Consider the following 20,379-nt stretch of genomic DNA (forward strand, 5'->3'; position numbering starts at 1 on the left):
GCCCCTCCCACCTTGTGCTGAGGTGTCCCTAGGACTGTGTATTCATCCTGCAGCAAGAAGCAGGCACGGAATAATTCCAATTCATTAAAATTAGGGAGGGGGGATTGGGGACAGAGAATGTGCCATTAATCCCCCTCCCTGCAAAGGAATAGGAAGCAAAAGATCATTGTTTCAATTTTAAAGCAATTTCCACTTATGGGAGTCCTAAGCAGCGTGCCCAAGATGGCCGCCTCACCTGGTACCTTGTGAGGGTGAATCCTGTGCTAAGCTTACTGTGTGCTTTTAGGTTGACTCGTCTATTACTTAAATCCTCTGTACTGTGTGCATTGTTTTTGATGCCTTGAAAGCACCTTGCATCCCGTTGGAGACAGAACGCTGTATAAATAACTATTATTTTTATAAGCGGTTCTAGATACGGAAGCGGTACATCTGTCAGAACAGACTTAGGTCTACAGTCATTAGGTGGACCCCGGAAGGTCGACTGTCCCCAAGGTCGACATGGCTCAAGGTCGACATGGTTTTAGGTCGACATGAGGTTTTCACTGTTTTTTGACCCGAATGTCGACACAGTCGACATGGACACAGATGGAGTCGAAGCGCAATCGCTCGGCACACTATTTTATTCTCCCACCACACCCTAGTGGATGGTAGGGCATGAAATACCGCTTGTCGGCACGTCAGCTCAAAAAACATTGAAAACTCATGTCGACCTAATGACTGTCGACCTAAAACCATGTCGACCTTAAGTCATGTCGACCTTAAGTCATGTCGACCTTGGGGACAGTCGACCTAATGACTGTTGACCTAAGTCTGGTCTGACAGATGACCGTTTCCCCTAGATACCTAGGGGTAAATGACTTGAGTTATCAAGGAGTTCCGTACATCACGTACACCAGTTGCTTCTCTCAGTACCTTCCAAGGATTTATTTGTCATTGCATATATGAGCCCTCCCCACAGAAATGAGAAAACCAGGTGACAATTTACATTTTATTCTCAGTTCTCCCGATACACAGCTTGCAGGATGTCCATTTACCCACCGCGTAGGGGAGACGTGTGCACGGAACACACCACCCCGGCCGGGTCTTGCTGCTCCGCCGCCGGCAACCACCAGGGCGGGAGACACCGCGGGGCTGGCGTGTTTTTTTTTATATAACACAGTTCAGCTTTATACACACACTGATTGGAAGACGACATTCAGAAGAGAGAATAAGGCACCACTCGCGGAGCATTGTACACGCACGCCGGCAAACACTGCACTGCAAGGAGGTCAGCGGCTACCTGAATTTGCGTTGTAACGTCCGATCGCGCCACTAGCCCACCAGGACTATGTCGCGGTGCGGCCAGGCCGGTTCCAGCATCTTGTCGTACAGAAATTTTATTATTTTAGTGAAGAAAATAAATATTGCTGCATAAGGGTAAGTGTGCCGCCATGATTAGTCCAGACAGGGACAGAACAGGGAGCTTGTTGCAGTCGAAGGGTTAATGGTACTTGATCGTAGCGAATCCCTTGATAGACAGCACTGCAGGAGGGGGGGGGGGGGCTGCTGGCTGGAGCAAGCATCACAAGCAGAAATAAAACTGCGGCCTCAAGTAGTTCTGTTTGCAAGTGCAGGGGCCGGATTCCGTTACTGCAGGGAACGGGTTAAACCTAATGCGAAGCATTTATCGAAAATAAAAGAATCAGTCCAAAACAAAAGCAGATTTTCTGTTGCATCCTGTGTGGCTCAGACTCTTGTCTCCAAACTACAGATGTGACCTATTTCCTGATCCACGGAGAGGCCAAGAAGCTGGGAAACACTGAAGGCCTCCTGTAGGGGGAGGAAGGGGCTGCCATCTTTCATACGCCCGCCAGCGGCAAAGGGAACTTCAGCCCAGAGACTGGGAAAGTCAGAACAAGCAAATTAATACTGCATGTGCCGCTGGGCGGGATGACGGGAGGTCGGTGTTTAGCAGAGAAAAGACCTCTCGCCACGTGGACCGAGTGGATCCTGAGTGTCCGAGTTTAGGAAGATCAGAGCAAGAGGTGATGAAACAGGTCTACACTGATCCGTGATTCCGTGTTCCTGGGACCGATCATCCCGGGTGACGGTCTCTCTCTGCACCCTGTGAAGCTCACCCGTTGGTGCAGTTTCCACCCTTTGGAGTCGCATGGGCTGTAGTTACAGGGAAAGATTGGAGTTCTTCCATAAAGGTTTGTTGTAGACCCACCCGTCGCCCTGCAATGGGGAGAAAACAGTTACAGTCTCTCCTGGTGGCAAATTAAAGGTTGTTTCTGAATTGTTTGTGAAACTATGTTCCCTATTCACTGAGCCCTGGCTCCACCGCACAGCTAGAGAGGAGAGGTCCAGAAAGGCCCCAGTAACCTTATGTGTCAGTGAGGACAGGGCTGCATGTGACAGGGGCAGTGACATGGTGTGAGGAGGGGAATGGAGGCAGTAGGAAGCCACAGACTGACAGTTATATAGTGGGAGAAGCAGGGTCCCCAGCAGCACAGAGTATATCAGGAGATGAGTGATGTGTCTGTGAGGACGGCTGCATGTGACAGGGGCAGTGACATGATGTGAGGAGGGGAATGGAGGCAGCAGGAAGCCACAGACTGAGAGTTATATAGTGAGAGGAGCAGGGTCCCCAGCAGCACAGAGTATATCAGGAGATGAGTTATGTGTCAGTGAGGACAGGGCTGCATGTGACAGGGGCAGTGACATGATGTGAGGAGGGAAATGGTGGCAGCAGGAAGCCACAGACTGAGAGTTATATAGTGGGATGAGCAGGGATCCCAGCAGCACAGATTATATCAGGAGATGAGTGATGTGTCAGTGAGGACAGGGCTGCATGTGACAGGGGCAGTGACATGATGTGAGGAGGGGAATAGAGGCAGCAGGAAGACACAGACTGAGAGTTATATAGTGGGAGGAGCAGGGTCCCCAGCAGTACAGAGTATATCAGGAGATGAGTGATGTGTCAGTGAGGACAGGGCTGCATGTGACAGGGGCAGTGACATGATGTGAGGAGGGGAATGGAGGCAGCAGGGAACCACAGACTGAGAGTTATATAGTGGGAGGAGCAGGGTCCCCAGCAGCACAGAGTATATAAGGAGATGAGTGATGTGTCAGTGAGGACATGGCTGCATGTGACATGATGTGAGGAGGGGAATGGGGGCAGAAGGAAGCCACAGACTGAGAGTTATATAGTAGGAGGAGCAGGGTCCCCAGCAGCACAGAGTATATCAGGAGATGAGTGGTGTGTCAGTGAGGACAGGGCTGCATGTGACAGGGACAGTGACATGATGTGAGGAGGGGAATGGGGGCAGCAGGAAGCCACAGACAGAGTTATATAGTGGGAGGAGCAGGGTCCCCAGCAGCACAGATTATATCAGGAGATGAGTGATGTGTCAGTGAGGACATGGCTGCATGTGACATGATGTGAGGAGGGGAATGGAGACAGCAGGAAGACACAGACTGAGAGTTATATAGTGGGAGGAGCAGTGTTCCCAGCAGCACAGAGTATATCAGGAGATGAATGGTGTGTCAGTGAGGACAGGGCTGCATGTGACATGATGTGAGGAGGGGAATGGGGGCAGAAGGAAGCCACAGACTGAGAGTTATATAGTAGGAGGAGCAGGGTCCCCAGCAGCACAGAGTATATCAGGAGATGAGTGGTGTGTCAGTGAGGACAGGGCTGCATGTGACAGGGACAGTGACATGATGTGAGGAGGGGAATGGGGGCAGCAGGAAGCCACAGACAGAGTTATATAGTAGGAGGAGCAGGGTCCCCAGCAGCACAGATTATATCAGGAGATGAGTGATGTGTCAGTGAGGACATGGCTGCATGTGACATGATGTGAGGAGGGGAATGGAGACAGCAGGAAGACACAGACTGAGAGTTATATAGTGGGAGGAGCAGTGTTCCCAGCAGCACAGAGTATATCAGGAGATGAATGGTGTGTCAGTGAGGACAGGGCTGCATGTGACAGGGGCAGTGACATGATGTGAGGAGGGGAATGGAGACAGCAGGAAGACACAGACTGAGAGTTATATAGTGGGAGGAGCAGGGTCCCCAGCAGCACAGAGTATATCAGGAGATGAGTGATGTGTCAGTGAGGACAGGGCTGCATGTGACAGGGGCAGTGACATGATGTGAGGAGGGGAATGGAGGCAGCAGGAAGCCACAGACTGACAGTTATATAGTGTGAGGAGAAGGGTCCCCAGCAGAACAGAGTATATCAGGAGATGAGTGATGTGTCAGTGAGGACAGGGCTGCATGTGACAGGGACAGTGACATGATGTGAGGAGAGGAATGGAGGCAGCAGGAAACCACAGACTGAGAGTTATATAGTGGGAGGAGCAGCGTCCCGAGCAGCACAGAGTATATCAGGAGATGAGTGATATGTTAGGTAGGACAGGGCTGTGATCATTAGACTGCGATTGGAATTATCTAAAGTGACTGTAGGGGTTACGTTTGCGAAGTGGTGGTCTTAGCTTTTAATGTCATTGGCGGTTTATTATTATGAGTGAAAGTTGCCAAGAACTGACAGTTTGCACAAGTCACCGCTTACAGAAATGACCTCTAGGAGGTGGGGAAAGCGGTCACAGTATAACCAGTGTGTATACACATCATCATGGGGTTTACATAAATCTATACACATGTGTACATTAAATAGACTTCTACATAAACACACACATTGACGTATGTGAGGCACGAGCCACAAGATATACCTCTTTTGTAAAGTACTTGGTTTCCCACGTTGCCTCGGTCTCTGTCCGATGCCTCTCCTCTGCCCTCTGTCGCTCCTCTAGCGCCCTCTTGTGTTCTGTCGCCTGCTCGATATCTTTAGCCGTCAAGGCTTCTGTCACATGTGCCCACAGCCTCCTGGAGTCACCAGAGACAGGAGATTACACAGAATACTTAGCTGCGCCGCTGACACAACCCCTGTATACCGCAGCCAGTGTGTTACCAAGGAGAATGATATACAGTGGTTATATGGCACTGATCTCCCATGTATCCCTTCCCCTGCTGATCCCTGACACGACCATGCAGAGCGGTGGGTGGAGCCGCTCTATATTGCATCATCGCTCCGAAGTCTAATGAGCTTGGCTGGAGTAGTACAAAATCTCTAAATATCTAAAGTAAAAATGATGCGGGCGGTATATTTCGTTACCTTAGCTCATGTCTAAATGGTCATAATGTCGACACAGATGAAATGTCAACACAATTAGAATGTCAACAAATCACGGTCAACTAACCCTAACCTCTCGTCCTCCAGCCGAACCCAAACCAACCCCCCCCCCTGCACCTAGCCCTAACCCTCCTACAATTTCACCCTAATTCTCCTCTTCCAGTCAGTGTAGTAATTTTACATGTCAACATTTTGACTACATTCAGTGTCAACCAAAGTTATAATGAACTATGTATAATGTTTATATTGGAAACGTTTATAAGACAGAGATAATAAATTACCCTCCGTTTCTTATCTCCACCGCTGGCGGTTCTGGGGTATGTGCGCAGTTTCAGCAACGCACTCACCTGGACTCAAACAGCCCCTGCTTCTCTATAGGACGCACCCTCTTCTTGGTCACCGGGAGCTTGGTTAGATCCACAGATCGAGTCTCCCCGCTGCTGTACGCGAACTCCAGCACGCTGTTCCACTCGCCCTGGATCTTACACACCAGCGTGTTGGTTGGGTTGTGTTTCACCTCGCCGGTCACCCTAGAGAAATGCAGAAACCTCGTCACCCGCAGAAACCTCCACTTACTATGGAGATTATATCCTGAACCAGCACTTCAGATTAAAAAAAAACAAAAAAAAACCTAAAAACACGTTTCTACAGCCCATGGGAATTTTAACAGCGCCACCTTAGACAGGATTGAGCAACTGCAAGGATTTTACAAGGTGCAGGGTGCAAGGATCCCGGGTCTTGACATGCATGCGGTAATACACCACACTCACCTGTGTAACTTTCCTCCGTAGAAGGGTTTGGTGTGGAAGGTGATGGCTGCGGAGTAACCAGACTTTGCGCAGTTCACGTTCACCTTTCCCCCCAGTTCCACCCAGGGCACGGTGAGGATGGAGCGGGCGAACGCACAGGGCAGGGTGAAGGAATATTCCTCATCGTGTTCCAAGAGATAAAGGACGCCTGGGAAGAGAACAGTTGAGTCACTGGGTGTCGGAGGTGACATTAGGACTGTTCTAGAACCATGTCTACCCCAGGAATTCTGAGGCTTATACGCACAATAATTACGTCAAGAGAACATTAAGGAACCCACACAATATACAGAGCAAGGCAGGAAGCAGGTGGCACCAGGCTGAGGACCAGGAGCCACCTTTGGTGTTGGGGTAACTGGCTGAGAGATTTTAGCGGCACTACGTATGTATCGCTGCTACCCTCAGATTGATACATGATCACACAAGGCAGCTATCAATCACCTTCTCCAACCATCGTCACGCCAATGGACATCCCCATGAACTTGCTCTTGGTCCACACGTGTGTATTGACGCACATCCTTCTCTCTGGACACTCGGCGTAGAACCCCGAGACGGGAGGGTGGTGAGATACCTGCTCGGCCACAAACCTGACCGAATAGAAGTCCTTTTCTTTTGTTCCGTCCTCTTCCTGAGGCGACGTGCGGTCCTGAGAGTCTATAAGTGTTTCAGAAGGTATGGGAGTTTGGATGGAATCCTTGGGAACCTGCCAGGAGCAGTGAAAGGATTCCCCAATGATAGGGTTATACGGCTTCTTGGCCAAAGCACCTTTGCGTCCTTCGTGGAAAGAGGTGAGATAGTACTCTACGAATCTGACCATGCGCTCCTCCGGGGTGAGACCCCCACTGATGGAAAGGAAAAGGTCTGGGTGGGACAGGAAGTCGGCGTACATCTCCAGCAGCGAACGCTTTTCCAGAATGAAGGTGGGAAGAACAACCTGAAACGGGGAAAGCAACAGTCAATGTCTGGAAATGGACTATGTGCAACTCCAGACTCACCTAAACAACGGGTGACAGAGGGCACTTCCCACCTACGGGTAACAGAGGGCACCTCCCGGCTACAGGTAAACACACAGCGGGCGGAGGGGACGTTGCACAGCGACAGGGGGCGGAGGGGACGTCGCACAGCGACAGGGGGCGGAGGGGATGTCACACAGCGGGTGGAGGGGACGTTGCACAGCGACGGGGCGGAGGGGAAGTTGCACAGGGGACGGAGGGGACGGCGCACAGCGACAGGGGGTGGAGGGGATGTCGCACAGCGACAGCGGGCGTCGCACAGTGACTGCAGGTGGGGGGATGGTCTCACCCGTGTCAGATCCATGCCCAGTTTGAGCTGAGATAACAGGTGCAGAATGACACTACGCTGCTCCTCCACAGCCCCCAGGTCATCCTCTGTCAGGTCACAGGAATCCTCCAGCTCATCCTCTGGGTTTATGTCCTCAGGTTCCTGTGGAAGATCGAACAGAAATATGGAAATGTTACCCCAATCCCCGGTCATACATGTGTTACCCCGCACACCCCAATCCCCGGTCATACATGTGTTACCCCGCACACCCCAATCCCCGGTCATACAGGTGTTACCCTGCACACCCCAATCCCCGGTCATACAGGTGTTACCCCGCACACCCAATTCCCCGGTAATGCATGTGTTACCCCGCACACCCCAATCCCCGGTCAGACACCCCAATCCCCAGTCATACATGTCTTCCATGTGGTACCCCGCACACCCCAATCCCCGGTCATACATGTGTTACCCCGCACACCCCAATCCCGGTCATACATGTGTTACCCAGCACACCCCAATCCCCGGTCATACATGTGTTACCCTGCACACCCCAATCCCCAGTCATACATGTCTTCCATGTGTTACCCCGCACACTCCAATCCCGGTCATACATGTGTTACCCCGCACACCCCAATCCCCGGTCATACAGGTGTTACCCCGCACACCCCAATCCCCGGTCATACATGTGTTACCCCGCACACCCCATTCCCCGGTAATACATGTGTTACCCCGCACACCCCAATCCCCGGTCATACATGTGTTACCCCGCACACCCCAATCCCCAGTCATACATGTCTTCCATGTGTTACCCCGCACACTCCAATCCCCGGTCATACATGTGTTACCCGGCACACCCCAATCCCCGGTCATACATGTCTTCCATGTGTTACCCGGCACACCCCAATCCCAGGTCATACATGTCTTCCATGTGTTACCCCGCACATCCCAATCCCTGGTCATACATAATGTTCATTCTAGCACTCGCCAACTTTGAAAATCCATGCAGTTCCTCTTCCCCGCCTGGGTGTCGCTGTCTGCTGTAGTGCTTCTAGCACAGTGTGGTCTGTATATTAGCACTGGTATGCAAGCCAGACCTGTGCTAGAAACACCACAGCAGACAGCGACACCCCAGGCAGGGAAGAGGAACTGCATGGGTTTTCAAAGATGGCGGGTGCTAGAATGAACACTACATACATGTGTTACCCCGCACACCCCAATCCCCGGTCATACAGGTCTTCCATGTGTTACCCCGCACACCCCAATCCCGATCATACATGTGTTACCCCGCACACCCCAATCCCGATCATACATGTGTTACTCCGCATACCCCAATACCCAGTCATACATGTGTTACCCCGCACACCCCAATCCCGGTCATACATGTCTTCTATGTTTCACCCAACACACCCCAATCCCCGGTCATACATGTGTTACCCCGCACACCCCAATACCTGGTCATACAGGTCTTCCATGTGTTACCCTGCACACCCCAATACCCGATCATACATGTGTTACCCCGCACACCCCAATCCCCAGTCATACATGTCTTCTATGTGTTACCCCGCACACCCCAATCCCCGATCATACAGGTGTTACCCCGCACACCACAATCCCCAGTCATACATGTCTTCTATGTGTTACCCCGCAAACCCCAATCCCCGATCATACATGTGTTACCCCGCACACCCCAACCCCTAGTCATACATGTCTTCCATGTGTTACCCCGCACACCCCAATACCCGGTCATACATGACTTCCATGTGTTACCCCGCACACCCCAGTCATACATGTGTTACCCCGCACACCCCAATCCCCGGTCACACATGACTTCCATGTGTTACCCCACACACCCCAATCCCCACTCATACATGTGTTACCCCGCACACCCCAATCACACATGACTTCCATGTGTTACCCCGCACACCCCAATCCCCAGTCATATATGTGTTACCCCGCACACCCCAATCCCCAGTCATACATGTGCTAACCCGCACACCCCAGTCATACATGTGTTACCCCCACACACCCAAATCCCCAGTTGTACATGTGTTACCCCGCACACCCCAATCACACATGACTTCCATGTGTTACCCCGCACACCCCAATCCTGATCATACATGTATTACTTCGCACACCCCAATCCCCAGTCATACATGTCTTCCATGTGTTACCTCGCACACCCTAATCCCGATCATACATGTATTACTCCGCACACCCCAATACCCAGTCATACATGTGTTACCCTGCACACCCCAATCCCCGGTCATACATGTCTTCCATATGTTACCCCTAGTCATACATGTATCCCAATGTTATCCCGCATAGATTGTTCTGTGTTGCTGAGCAGGGGGAGAATTAGACAACATGGGGATAAAGCTAGACCAACGTAAGGGGGTCATAGAGCCCACAGCGCGCACACGTGCGATCCCCCTTATTATGAGGGGTGTTCTAAGCGGACCTGCCTTGTAGCATGGCACAAGATACAGGGGCTCGGGGTACAGTCAGACTGGCAGGGACTTTCCACCTTCGCTGATGTGACATCACATTATATAACATCTGCGGGACAGTAAAGCACAACCCCCAGAGATTATACGCTGCTCACTTCCCTATCATCATCTATAAGGGAACCGCTGCTGATACTTAGAACACTGGCAGCATTCATGCACACAAAGGTATGCCATATGTCAGCGGGGCTTGTGAAAACACAGACGGCAGAGATTCTGCTGGCTGTCACCCCTCCCAGGTGTGGTGGTGACAGCTCCCAGCTATGGATCGCGGCGGCCGCACCTAGACCTGGCTAGACGAGCCTAGACCGGGGGATCAGCCAGATACAAATCTGCAGAGACCTGAAGCAGCATTATCCACTCCGGGGCTGGGTGGATCTATCACATTACAGGCACCGGAGGGAGACACTGTATACACCAGGCATATTCACATATCCGCTGTAACCCACAGCAACCGAGAAGTGGTCTGCTTTCTTCTTCTAAGCTGTACGAGTAAATGACGCATCTGATTGGTTACTGCGTGCTACAGGAATTGCGCAGACGCCAATATACGGGCGGTGCGTAGACTCGGTAACGTTACAGTACACCGGTCTGACTCTGAACTGATCAATAATGCATTTCACTCTGATACAATGTTTCCAGCCTGCTCCAGTCTGGTATACAGCGTATTCACTTTAAAGAGGGGTTCCGCTGTAGGAGAGCCGACAAAGGGGGCAGAATGCACCCCTTAATTATCGATAGTAGGACACATACCATAATGCAGCCGCAGACACTGAACCCCCAGTCTGACTAATGAGCCACTCAGAAATGATTCTTGGGGTGCAGGTGCGATGCACAGGATCTTACCCTGCTCAGATGGCCGGTCTCCGGCACCCCCTGAGCCTCATTCAGCAGGGCCTGCGCTGTGCTCTCCTCCGCCCGGAAGTTGGGGTCTTCTCCATTCTCCAGGTGGTCGGACAGGAGGATCTTTGGTTCCAACCAGTTGATCGTCACCCCTGAAGCAAAAGGAATTTTGTTGTGAAAATTGCTCATAATCCAGACGGAGCACAGAGAGGGGACCTGCCCTCTGGGATAGAACCATAATTCAGGTACAACATGGGAAGCGAACGACTGCTCTCTGGGGTCTGTAATGTGGAGAAGCACCGGGGGAATTGCTGCTTCTCTGAGCTTGGCAGCTGCACCTTTCTTAGGGCAAACCCCTCCCACTAATTAGCATGTTACCTGTAATTGGTTGGGGTGTGGCAAGATTATCGGACGCTGGGAGGTGTAATATGAAACCAGTGTGAACTAATTATGTTCTGCAAACATAATAGAGGAACTTCACAGTGTTCTGTCATATGGCTGCTGGACACAATGCTCAGGGGCACAGGGAACAAAGGCATCTGCTGGGCACAGGTAACACAGAGGCAACTGCTGGGCACAGGTAACACAGGTAACACAACATAGGCATCGGCTGGACACAGGGGCACAGGTAACGGCATCTGCTGGACACAGGGGCACAGGTAACACAACACAGGCATCTGCTGGGCACAGGGTCACAGAGGCATCTGCTGGACACAGGTAACACAACATAGGCATCTGCTGGGCACAGGTAACACAGAGGCATCTGCTGGACACAGGGGCACAGGTAACACAACACAGGCATCTGCTGGACACAGGGTCACAGAGGCATCTGCTGGACACAGGTAACACAACATAGGCATCTGCTGGGCACAGGGGCACAGGTAACACAACACAGGCATCTGCTGGACACAGGGTCACAGAGGCATCTGCTGGACACAGGTAACACAACACAGGCATCTGCTGGGCACAGGGGCACAGGTAACACAGAGGCATCTGCTGGACACAGAGGCACATGTAACAGACAAATGATGGACACGATGTGCAGGAACCCTGCTAACCCTCAAACATATGCTGGACACACTGGTCAGGGGCACAGGTAACACTGATACCCCTTTTACACCAAAAACCCTGGTCGGACCCTGGTCTTTGAATGCTGGAGTATCCAGGGTCTGACCCTGCTTTATACCCCATTTACACAGCACTTTGACCTGGGTCGGACCTGGGTCTGCACCATTTACACTGAACCTGGGTCAGCCCTGCCTTAAATAATATTTTATATATATATTTATAGAAAAATATATATATATAGAAATATATATATATATATATATATATATATAGAAATATATAATATATAGAAATATAATATATATACATATATATAGAAATATAATATAATATATATATATATATATATATATATATATATATATATATATATATATATATATATATATATATATCAGGGCTGACCCAGGTTAAGTGTTTTTTTTTTTTTTTTTTTAAGGTGCTGGGGGTGCCGGAGGGTACCTGTCCTGCCTGCTGTGCTTGGTGTACCTGGGGGTACCGGGGTGCTGGGGGGTGCAAGGGGTGCTGAAGGTACCTGTCCTGTCTGCGGTCGGATCTCAGCGGAGAAGATGATGTGCGCCGTTGCTGTACCACCCCCCCCCCCCCCTCCCCGGCAGACGGTCCCTGCGGCGTGCGGCGTATGGAGTGTCAGTGGCGGGGGTCCCTCTGGCGCATGGGAACTAGTACTAGTTCCTATGCGCTGGAGGGACCGCCGATACTGACACTCCATACGCCGCAGGGACCGGCTGCCGGATGGGGGGGAGGGGGGTGATACAGCAGCGGCGCACATCATCTTCTCCGCTGAGATCCGACCGCAGGCAGGACAGGTACCCCTAGCACCCCCGTACCCCCAGCACAGCAGGCTGACAGGTACCCCCCTCTCCTCAGCAGCCGCAGGGACCCCCCTCCTCCCGCAGCAGCTGGGAACATCTTCCCCAGCGCTGCACGCTGTGGACCCGCTGCGGGTGCCTGCACCCGCAGCGGGACCATTTACACCGACATTTACACGGGTCCTATCCGTGTTCTACCCAGGTCAGGACCTGGGTAGAGGACCCGTGTAAATGGAAACGGATACCCCCCATTTACACCGCCGCGGATCCGGGTCTGACCCGCCGCTGACCCGGATTTTTCGGCGGTGTAAAAGGGGTATTAGACAAATGCTGGACACACTGCTCAGGGGCACAGTTAAGTCAGACATATGCTGGACACAATGCTCAGGGGCACAGGTAACACTCAGACATATGCTGGACACACTGCTCAGGGGCACAGTTAAGTCAGACATATGCTGGACACAATGCTCAGGGGCACAGGTAACACTAAGACAAATGCTGGACACACCGCTCAGGGGCACAGTTAAGTCAGACATATGCTGGACACAATGCTCAGGGGCACAGGTAACACTCAGACATATGCTGGACACACTGCTCAGGGGCACAGTTAAGTCAGACATATGCTGGACACAATGCTCAGGGGCACAGGTAATACTCAGACATATGCTGGACACACGGCTCAGGGGCACAGGTAATACTCAGACATATGCTGGACACACGGCTCAGGGGCACAGGTAATACTCAGACATATGCTGGACACACGGCTCAGGAGCACAGGTAACACTCAGACATATGCTGGACACACTGCTCAGGGGCACAGGTGAAACTCATACATATGCTGGACACACGGCTCAGGGGCACAGGTGAAACTCATACATATGCTGGACACACCGCTCAGGGGCACAGGTAACACTCAGACATATGCTGGTGACACTCAGACATATGCTGGACACACTGCTCAGGGGCACAGGTAATACTCAGACATATGCTGGACACACTGCTCAGGGGCACAGGTAACACTCAGACATATGCTGGACACACTGCTCAGGGGCACAGGTAATACTCAGACATATGCTGGACATACTGCTCAGGGGCACAGGTAACACTCAGATATATGCTGGACACACGGCTCAGGGGCACAGGTGACAATCAGACATATGCTGGACACACCGCTCAGGGGCACAGGTAACACAGACATAGGCTGGACACACTGCTCAGGGGCAGAGGTGACACTCAGACATATGCTGGACACACCGCTCAGGGGCACAGGAGACACTCAGACATATACGCTGGACACACCGCTCAGGGGCACAGGTAACACTCAGACATATGCTGGACACACCGCTCAGGGGCACAGGTAACACTCAGATATATGCTGGACACACTGCTCAGGGGCACAGGTAACAGTCAGACATATGCTGGACACAATGCCCAGGGGCAGAGGTAACAGACATATGCTGGACACACCGCTCAGGGGCACAGGTAACACTCAGATATATGCTGGACACACTGCTCAGGGGCACAGGTAACAGTCAGACATATGCTGGACACACCGCTCAGGGGCACAGGTAACACTGAGACATTTGCTGGACACACCGCTCAGGGGCACAGGTAACACTCAGACATATGCTGGACACACTGCTCAGGGGCACAGGTAATACTCAGACATATGCTGGACACACTGCTCAGGGGCACAGGTAACACTCAGATATATGCTGGACACACGGCTCAGGGGAACAGGTAACAGTCAGACATATGCTGGACACACCGCTCAGTGGCAAAGGTAACACTCAGACATATGCTGGACACACGGCTCAGGGGCACAGGTAACACTCAGACATATGCTGGACACACTGCTCAGGGGCACAGGTAACACAGATATATGCTGGACACACGGCTCAGGGGCACAGGTGACAATCAGACATATGCTGGACACACCGCTCAGTGGCACAGGTAACACTCAGACATATGCTGGACACACGGCTCAGGGGAACAGGTAACAGTCAGACATATGCTGGACACACTGCTCAGGGGCACAGGTAACACTCAGACATATGCTGGACACACCGCTCAGGGGCACAGGTAACAGTCAGACATATGCTGGACACACCGCTCAGGGGCACAGGTAACACTCAGATATATGCTGGACACACTGCTCAGGGGCACAGGTAACAGTCAGACATATGCTGGACACACCGCTCAGGGGCACAGGTAACACTGAGACATTTGCTGGACACACCGCTCAGGGGCACAGGTAACACTCAGACATATGCTGGACACACTGCTCAGGGGCACAGGTAATACTCAGACATATGCTGGACACACTGCTCAGGGGCACAGGTAACACTCAGATATATGCTGGACACACGGCTCAGGGGCACAGGTGACAATCAGACATATGCTGGACACACCGCTCAGTGGCACAGGTAACACTCAGACATATGCTGGACACACGGCTCAGGGGAACAGGTAACAGTCAGACATATGCTGGACACACCGCTCAGTGGCAGAGGTAACACTCAGACATATGCTGGACACACGGCTCAGGGGCACAGGTAACACTCAGACATATGCTGGACACACTGCTCAGGGGCACAGGTAACACTCAGACATATGCTGGACACACGGCTCAGGGGCAGAGGTAACACTCAGATATATGCTGGACACACTGCTCAGGGGCACAGGTAACACTCAGACATATGCTGGACACACTGCTCAGGGGCACAGGTAACACTCAGATATATGCTGGACACACTGCTCAGGGGCACAGGTAATACTCAGACATATGCTGGACACACGGCTCATGGGCAGAGGTAACAGTCAGACATATGCTGGACACACTGCTCAGGGGCACAGGTAACACTCAGACATATGCTGGACACACCGCTCAGGGGCACAGGTAACAGTTAGACAAATGCTGGACACACCGCTCAGGGGCAGAGGTAACAGTCAGACATACACTGGACACACCGCTCAGGGGCACAGGTAACACAGATATATGCTGGACACACTGTTCAGGGGCACAGGCAACACTTAGATATAAGCTGGACACACCAGTCCGGGGCACAGGTAACACTCAGACATATGCTGGACACACTGCTCAGGGGCACAGGTGACACTCAGACATATGCTGGACACATGGCTCAGGGGCACAGGACAGGTAACAGTCATCCACAATATTCGGGGGCACAGTACTACAGGGTGGTAGGAGGACCCGGGACCTGTTCTCACACAGGACTCTGGTTTCACCACAACTAAAGCAGCCAGGCGGCTGTACACTCCAGCAATAAATTATTTACACATTCCATTCTTATGCCCGGGCGCCGAGCTGGAGCCTAAATGTGTCAGTTCCTGTTACCGATGGTCCAAGTGCAACCCGCTCATTATTAATAAGGGGCTGCGATAGAAAGCGCCGATAACGGTCAGCGTGCATCCGCGTGTACACTACATGGATTGCTGCTGCCATCACTATACTTCTGTACAGTGACTACACTGCTCTCTACATCGTACTCAGTGATTATACTCAGTGGGGCCACGGTGAGTGATGGGTGCAGGAAACGCCGACTGACCTCCCGCAGAATACGTGACTCACCTGCACGTGACACTAGCCCGGAACAGAATGCAGAACAAATTCTTCACATGTCTGCAATAGCGGAGCTGTAAGGTGCGGGTATACAGGCGGAGCTGTAAGGTGCGGGTATACAGGTGGCGCTGTAAGCTGCGGGTATACAGGCGGAGCTGTAAGGTGCGGGTATACAGGTGGCGCTGTAAGGTGCGGGTATACAGGCGGCGCTGTAAGGTGCGGGTATACAGGCGGTGCTTTAAGGTGCGGGTATACAGGCGGTGCTTTAAGGTGCGGGTATACAGGTGAAGCTGTAAGGTGCGGGTATACAGGCGGAGCTGTAAGATGCGGGTATACAGGCGGAGCTGTAAGGTGCGGGTAAACAGGCGGAGCACAGGCAGGAATGTAACCCATTTACTAGCTTGTGAGTGTCATTGGGTACAGAGCCCACCTGCTGATTATCAGCAAAATGCGCATGCGCCAAAGAGAGCGCAGTCAATGAACACAGACGCGGGATAGGAGAGCGGGTGGTTTGCGTGGCTGCTTTTTCCATTTGTCATTTGTGAAATTAAGGGATTGTGGGCAGAAACTGGGTACTGTAAGGTAGTGAAGGTGCCCATACACGCACCGATTTCCCCTGTGCGATGTATGCGATGAGATGCGCGCTCCCGTGGCACTAGCAGGGGGGAGGGGGAGTTAGGGTCAGGCTATGGGGCAGGGTCAGGCTAGTAGAAGGGAGGGTAAGCTTACCTTTTATATATTGCTTTAGGGCCTTGATGGCTAACCTTGACACTCCAGCTGTTGTTGAACTACACATCCCAGCATGCTTTGCATCAGATTCAGCATGGCCAAATAGCAAAATTGAAGCAGAGCATGCTGGGATGTGTAGTTCAACATCTGGAGTGCCAAGGTTCTCCATCAAGGCTTCAGGGCCTACATATAAACCGCGGTACCCATACAGTAGCCCTACTCACCGGTGGGCAGCATGTTCTTCTGATAGGCCGTGTGCTGCTGGTACAGCATGTAAAAACAGTCATTCAGGCAGGTCAGTGTCGCCATGGATGTGGCCTTCAGCATCAGCAGGTCCTGGTCCAGTGAGCTGAAGTGACCAGTAGGGGGCAGACCTTCAATGCTGCGAATCAGGTCCCTCTGCTGACACTCTGCCTGAGTCATCATCTAAGGGGGGAGAGAGAGAGGTGAAGCGGGGCTGAGAGGTGAAGCTGGGGGTGAGAGGTGAAGCGGGGGTGAGAGGCGCCGCGGGAGGGGGTCACATGACCTAACCAAGTTATCCCAACGGCTGGCGGTTTAGCAGAGACAGCGGTACTGCGCGATGTGTGCTGAGTGATCCGTCACGGCCAGTGGTCTTTGGAGAGAGAGAACACTGGTGGTGACTAGATTTACTGCGCATCATCACCAGGGGCCATACACACATAGCGATCTGTGCTTCATTTCTAAAGGACCATCATACACTACAACGATATGTCTGACGCTAAAGTCAGATGCGGTTTCCCTTGTCCTCCCCCCTGGAGTGATCCATCCGATTTGGTACTTTTGGTGTCATTTTTGCATTAGATAGATCTTATGGTATACAATTGTACCATGATATATCTGATGGACTGGATTAGGGGCTAGAGGGACTGGAAATCCCAGGCAAACTTCCTGCGATATATCACAAGCACAAAACGCTCCTTTTTCCATCCGAATCCATGCGACTCTGACAAATAAAGGTTGCAGTACAAGCAATCTAGGGGCTCATATCCGACACTCACGGGACTGCGCCTCGGATGGGAAACACACACGATTTGCCACTTTACAAATGATATATCGTCCAGAAAGGTCGGAATCAAATGAAATCGTGCGAAATCGTTGTAGTGTATGGGGGCCTTAAGTGGTCTAGTCAGATCACTTAGAAATGGGGCTTTCATCTCCCCATGTGTATGACGCATTACCCCTTATCCCACTATAGATTCAGGACAGAAACGTCCCCCAGCGAGCACTAGACAGGGACTGGATCTATCTGATCTCAGTAAGGAAACAGCTCCAGGTAAAGTGCAGCTTCTGTCATGTATCTAGCGTCTATAAAACGTCAGACGCTGAGGCTGCTCTACCTATGGTGTAGGTTTGATACACTTCCCCTAGTGTTCATTCTAGAACCCTGCATCTTCCAAAACCCATCTACCTCCTCTTCCCTGCCGGGAGTGCTGCTCTCTGCAGTGGAGCTTCTAGCACAGTGTGGTCTGTATTTCAGCACTAATATGCAGAGCAGACCTGACACAGAAAGCTGCGGAGGCAATGACCCACGTTTGCATGCCTGCAGCATCACCCTGCCACACCAGGGTCATCCCATCCAGACCCGCAGCACCACATCCAACTAATTAATCCTGGAGACCCAAACCTCTTGGTCGCCCTGGAAACATTCAAAGAATGTGGTTAGATAGATTAATTCTCCCTTACTGACCATCCCAGCTACAGCATGACAACGGCAGAGTACGCCAGCTTCCTGTCCGCGAGTAGGTCGCACTACAGATCCACGGCCGGGAATCAGATTATTACAGAGCTTGTGACCACCGTACGTTCTGCACCATTGGGGATATATCGGTATAGAGGCAGCGGCTCCCCCACCCGCAGTAACCTTCCACCGGCATGTTTCTTCTAGGTCAGTATGGTGGGTGTCTATTTACAGGATCACTCAATACGCTCCTGGTGGAATCATTCCCATCGCGTCTACATTTCACATTTTCCATACACTTTGTAAGGTATCCCGTAGGTGAGATAATGTGACCGTGCTTTGGGTAACACTTTCCTGCAGCACCAGAGAAAGCAGAGAACGTGTCCTGTGTGATTGCAGTTGCCAAGCATCTGTATCAGCCATAAAGCATAACTGACATGCTATGCTTTATTATTTTAGATTTTTGTCCTATGCATATAAAGACCCACATGGGAGTTTGCAGTTGCTTTTTCATGCAGAGAGGGGTATGTGGAAAGAGAATGTCATTTTTTTGTTTTTAGCAGAAAAGTTACCCCACTTAATCAGGACATGTGATAACAGAAAACAATAGCTGGCACAATTATTTTTTGTTCAAGATTAGTGTCCACAGATCAGATCAGCTCCATATATCAGTGGGATCGGGTGTGGTCAGACCCTTACTGACCTCTCGCACGTCTCCCAGGTGATCCGGCTGTAATATCGGTAATCTCCTGCCTGCAGGCATTGCCCGGGTGGTGGCCAACGTTGAAGTAAGATGCGGCATTTTGGCTGGGCCGGCGCTGAGAGCCGGGAGAATTCCCGCTACTCTGAGAAGCAAGAGAAAAGCTCCGAGACTTCAGGGGCGGATTGTTCTGTAACAGGAAGAAGAACACGGAGGGAATCGTTCCGCAAGGAATGAAGAACATAACAGGATCTTACCAACACTATTCATGTGTAACGTACATAGGCGGGGACTAATGCCAAGTCCCCGCCACCTACCTATACTACCACCTCTCACCTGCGTCACATCCTGATAAGACAGGCAATAATATGACATACCAATTCTACATTCTCAGTAATGACCTCACCTTCCCAATGGCTTCGGTGTGGTGCTGGGCACATATCTGCAGCCGGCTTACCCAGTGCTGCCGCTCCTTGGCATCAGTTGCTGTGGGAGAGAGAAAACGAGATTTATGTCTTAACTGTTAAATCTCTTTCTTTGAGGACATCAGGGGTCACAGGGCTAATGCTGGGTAGTGAGCGGGAGAGCAACCATTCCAGCACCAGAAATGTTAAACTTCTTGCTGCTGCTTCCAGTCAGCTAGGCTCCTCCCCTCTACCCCACCTCCAAGTCAGGCAACTCTGTTTTTTTAACAAGCCAAGGCAGGAGACAAGAGAGAAGGAAGAGAAACACAGCACAGAACACATTCTAACATATGTGAGGTCCCTCAACAGAGGAAACTATAACTGTAACGTGTGAGTTCACTCAACGGAGGAACTATCAACTTCAACTGAAGCAGGCGGGGCAGAGAGGGATCCCTGTGGCCCCTGACGTCCTCGAAGAAAGACAGATAAGACATGAATCTCATTTTATTCTTCGGGAGACGTCAGGGTCCACAGGGCTAACAGTGGGATGTTCTAAAGCAGCCACCTAAGGGTGGGATCGTGCCTGTACCGCGGCCAGTACACTCTGGCCAAATGCAGAGTCCTTGGAGGCAAATGTATCAAACGCATAGAAGCATAAGAAAGTATTGGTGGACGACCAAGTGGCCACATTGCAAAGTTGCTCTGCTGTTGCACCGCCCCTAACAGCCAAAGAAGCGCCCACAAACCTCGTGGAA

General features: G+C 51.6%; 1 protein-coding gene across 1 annotated transcript in view; it reads right to left on the reverse strand.

Annotated features, from left to right (window-relative positions):
* Nucleotides 1-974: 974 nt before the first annotated feature.
* OSBPL11 (oxysterol binding protein like 11) overlaps nt 975-20,379 on the reverse strand; it is a 30,979-nt gene continuing 11,574 nt past the window's right edge. The window contains 11 exon segments of the mRNA XM_083154284.1: nt 975-2,217; nt 4,717-4,870; nt 5,525-5,707; nt 5,948-6,134; nt 6,425-6,917; nt 7,286-7,426; nt 10,615-10,763; nt 17,046-17,247; nt 19,224-19,292; nt 19,294-19,410; nt 19,627-19,706. Coding sequence (XP_083010410.1) covers nt 2,161-2,217; nt 4,717-4,870; nt 5,525-5,707; nt 5,948-6,134; nt 6,425-6,917; nt 7,286-7,426; nt 10,615-10,763; nt 17,046-17,247; nt 19,224-19,292; nt 19,294-19,410; nt 19,627-19,706 — 1,832 coding nt within the window. The 3' untranslated portion in view covers nt 975-2,160.

The sequence above is a fragment of the Crinia signifera genome, chromosome 7, assembly GCF_055691185.1.
Source record: "Crinia signifera chromosome 7, ASM5569118v1, whole genome shotgun sequence".
Taxonomy (NCBI): Eukaryota; Metazoa; Chordata; class Amphibia; order Anura; family Myobatrachidae; genus Crinia; species Crinia signifera.